General features: G+C 33.7%; 1 protein-coding gene across 1 annotated transcript; it reads left to right on the top strand.

Moving 5' to 3' along the window:
* The first annotated feature begins 1,159 nt into the window (after positions 1-1,159).
* FABP2 (fatty acid binding protein 2) lies at positions 1,160-3,946 on the top strand. The gene is made up of 4 exons (XM_060011847.1): positions 1,160-1,226; positions 2,211-2,383; positions 3,396-3,503; positions 3,896-3,946. The coding sequence occupies exons 1-4, from the start codon at positions 1,160-1,162 to the stop codon at positions 3,944-3,946; spliced, it is 399 nt and encodes a 132-aa protein (XP_059867830.1).

Raw genomic sequence — 3,946 nt, 5'->3', positions numbered from 1 at the left:
AATCTGTTAGATACGTCCCTCCACTGACCCTGAATGAAATCTTGGGCATGCTCTGTAGTTTCTCTACTGAGCTTTAGTTAATAAGAGGTTCTCTGGTCACATTCATGCACAATAATAGTCTCTTTTTAATAATGAGCATGTTCGGGCTCACTAATAATCAAAACTGCACACTTCACACTAAGTTAATGGTTTTTCCCGCACCAGCTAGAGCATGCTCCAGGTTGGAAGCCTGCAGTGGGGGCAGGGACAGATACGGTGACCTTCTTCTCTCTTCACCTTTCTAGCTACCCTCTATACGCCCAACCCACCCAACACACACATTGAGTTTTGGCTTAGGACAGCACCAGGTTTGGGGATGAGAGGGAGTGAGAGTTAAACAAAGGAATGGTTTTAGTTAATGGCATAGCTGACATCTGGCTTTTGTTTTTTCTGCACGTGGCAGATGTTTAAAGATGTTCTTTCTCTTATGGGAGTTGTCATGTTATCCAGCCACATTGCTACCTCTTGAAATTTTTCTCAGTGGCCTATCACCATTCAAGACCAAAACAAAAATATAATGGGTCCCTATTGTGTGTCACACACTGTACCAGGTGCCAGGATATTTACCCAAAGCCATGGCAATCCAAAAACACAATGCAAAAGGACATATTAGAAAAATAAATAAATATTCAGTATCAATATCCTATTAACCTTAACTTTTCAGCTGTGTTCGGTCATGAAGTCTTACTTTACAAGGTAATTGCTATTGTAAAAAAGGGATACGTCATTAATAGTCTCACTTCCCAGATGTTATTTGATATATGCTCTAAATTATGTTACATTCAACACAGTGTGCACTTTGAACTTGTAAGTGGAAAAACTATCTACAGACAATATGCATTCTAATCCTTGAAATAAATGTGCCCACAATCATAGTTTAAGACACAGTAGGTATGCTTATCATGCTTTAATACAGCTGAATTTCAGGAGAGGAGCTAAGGAATTTATAGAAACTGGGGAAACTATGATGGTTTGGCATTAATGTAGTTAAGTGACTTCTTGAACTTTAAACTTCCACATCACAGTATGAAGTTGGTTCTAAGATAAGAAATAGCATAAATTCTCTCCTAAGGACAGCCCTGAATCTCTGATTGCCTAGAGGCTCAATCAGCTGGAGACCATGGCGTTCGATGGTACTTGGAAGATAGACCGAAACGAGAACTATGAAAAGTTCATGGAAAAAATGGGTAAGGGCTTAATACTTTAATGGCTTGTACTTTTGTTTCTCACAGACATCTTTCTAACTCCTTCTAAACCTTAAGGCTTAGAGAATGACACCTGCTGTGGCGGTGCGGCTCAGGAATGGTCGATGGTTCAGAGTAGCAAAAACCATATTCCCACTTCTTACATTGGAAGGAATACACTGTCTCACCACTGGAAGAAAAGATTCTTGGGTGCTATTCTCTGAAACACAAAAAACATCCAGATACATTTCATTCACGTTAACTGCTGATTGAAAATTGATAGTTTTTTTGTTTGGAAAGTAAAATATGGCAGTGTGTAATGATAACTTCCAGACTTTAAAACATTAAATTCTAGGGAATGGAAAAGCAAAGTCCATAAAACAAAGCAATGAAAATGAGTTCTATCAAAAGTCACAGCTCTGAATAAATGAGACTTAATTCTCTTTTCCTCTGACATAATAAATTTGACTGTAATGTTTGCTAATTTTCTCATTTTTGAGACAGTCGGAAATGCCACAAAAAACAAAGAGAATTATGAAGTTCAAAATTTTAAAGCCATTATGGAAAGCAAAAGGACATTAATAAAAAAAAAAAGAGTACCATACATGTAGAATTAAAGTTGTATATCCTTATAAATATATAAATATACTTTTAAAATCCTTCACTTGACACTCCTGGAATTTGGTTTACTTAACACTGAAACAAAAATATTGATAATTTTAAAAAACTTACTCAGTTCTAAGATTCAATAATTCCTGCTTCATTTAATTTTTCTTAAGTTTTGGAAAAATAGCTTGATATGATTGAGCCTGAACTTTTTCTACAGAAGCAATCTGGATGCTCTTGTGCAAAGTCAATGCTATCAGGTTTTCCTCCCCCCTCAAAATATTAATTGGTTAATTAACTAGTTAAAACAAAACTTGGAAAAGTAAGCATTTTCCATGGCATTTTTTAACTTTATTTCCTTAAATCTCTTTCCCTTTGCAGGTATTAATGTGGTGAAAAGGAAGCTTGCATCTCATGACAATTTGAAACTGATAATTACACAAGAAGGAAATAAATTCACAGTCAAAGAATCAAGCACTTTTCGAAACATTGAAGTTGTGTTTGAGCTTGGTGTCACTTTTAATTATAGCCTCGCAGATGGAACTGAACTCACTGTAAGAAATTTTTTATAAGCAATGTATTCTTGATTTTTCTACACAATACTAAAATAATCTCTGCTTTCTGTCATTGAATGGTTTAATTAATGTAGGTCTCCTTCACTTACTGAAGCAGCCAATGGAGTTTATCCATATTATATATCAAACAAGTTAGTTAGCAGAGTATTTAAACATAACATTTTGATTTTCATACACATCTGTAAAGGATTAAACAATAAGAATTAGAAAAATATCTTTGAATGACTGAGTATACACCTCTTCATAAAGAAAACTAAAGTTCAGTGTTTTCAACTTTACATATCTGACAGCAATAAAAGCTTTTAGAGTTATCTAACGTAAACGTAATAGACATTTAGTTAATGTAACTGAAATAATACAATAAATGAATAAATTAAATGACCAAATGGAAAGGCCTAATGCTACAATCTAGGTCATTGGGAATTCAACTTTTAATATTTGAAATAAAATTTTATGGAGTCACATTTTTCAACTGAGTTTTGAAAAACTTTTTTGCCCTTAGAATTTTTCTGGTTAAATTAAACATGTTTCCAATGACAATCACACTGTCAAATATTTTATCCATTGTGATTATGTTTTAATTACTACAACAATTACATAAATTAAAACAAGCACACGCTTGTTAGCTTCTCCATGAAACTAATATGAACTATGACTAAATTTAGAACACTCTTTTTAATGTGAAAGGTTTAGAAAAAAGAAGCCCTGATGATCTGCCTTAAAATCTGGCATTTGGAAACAATTGAGTGAGGACAGCATGATGGTTACCAGCGCATACTCTAGAGCCCAATAACCTAGGTTCAACCCTGGCTTTGTGACTTTAGGTAAATTACTGTATTTCAGTTTCCTCATCTGTGAAATGGAGATAATATTTACTTCATAGGGTCATAGTGAAGTTTGAAGAAGTAGACCTGTAGGCCTCAAAACAGGGCCTGACACATGTAAGACCCTAAAAAATGCTATTTTATTATTTTTTTTAAATTTTATATAGGGGACTTGGAGCCTAGAGGGAAATAAACTTGTTGGAAAATTCAAACGGGTGGACAATGGAAATGAACTAAATACTGTCCGAGAAATTGTAGGTGGTGAAATGGTCCAGGTGAGTGGTTATTATAGTTATTTTCCAAAGGCGAAAATAATCACACAGCAATGATTTTATTTTGGGGGTTGTTGAGTTATATCATCAATAAATAGACTATTACTTTTCTCATTAATCTTACTGATTTTTAAAATACAGATATTTTCTGATGCCTATTTATTGAAGAAAACGTATATATGTCAATACATTGAGCCTATTTTAACTAAAAATGTGACTAAAAACCAAAACGTGTTTTTAAATGGATGTATCCTGTATCTGTATAAAGTGTTGTTATCAGGTACAAGAAAAAAAAACTATAAACTTATTTCAAAGCTATAATACTACTAATATTTTTCTTAATTTAGCCTTTAATCTTAATGGCAAATTCTTCTATGTTTGTTAACACGTTTCAGACTTATGTATATGAAGGAGTGGAAGCCAAGAGGATCTTCAAAAAGGAGTGA

Source organism: Delphinus delphis, chromosome 5 (genome assembly GCF_949987515.2).
Source record: "Delphinus delphis chromosome 5, mDelDel1.2, whole genome shotgun sequence".
NCBI lineage: Eukaryota > Metazoa > Chordata > Mammalia > Artiodactyla > Delphinidae > Delphinus > Delphinus delphis.
Note: the sequence above shows the minus strand (reverse complement) of the source record. Positions and strands in the feature narration are given on the sequence as shown.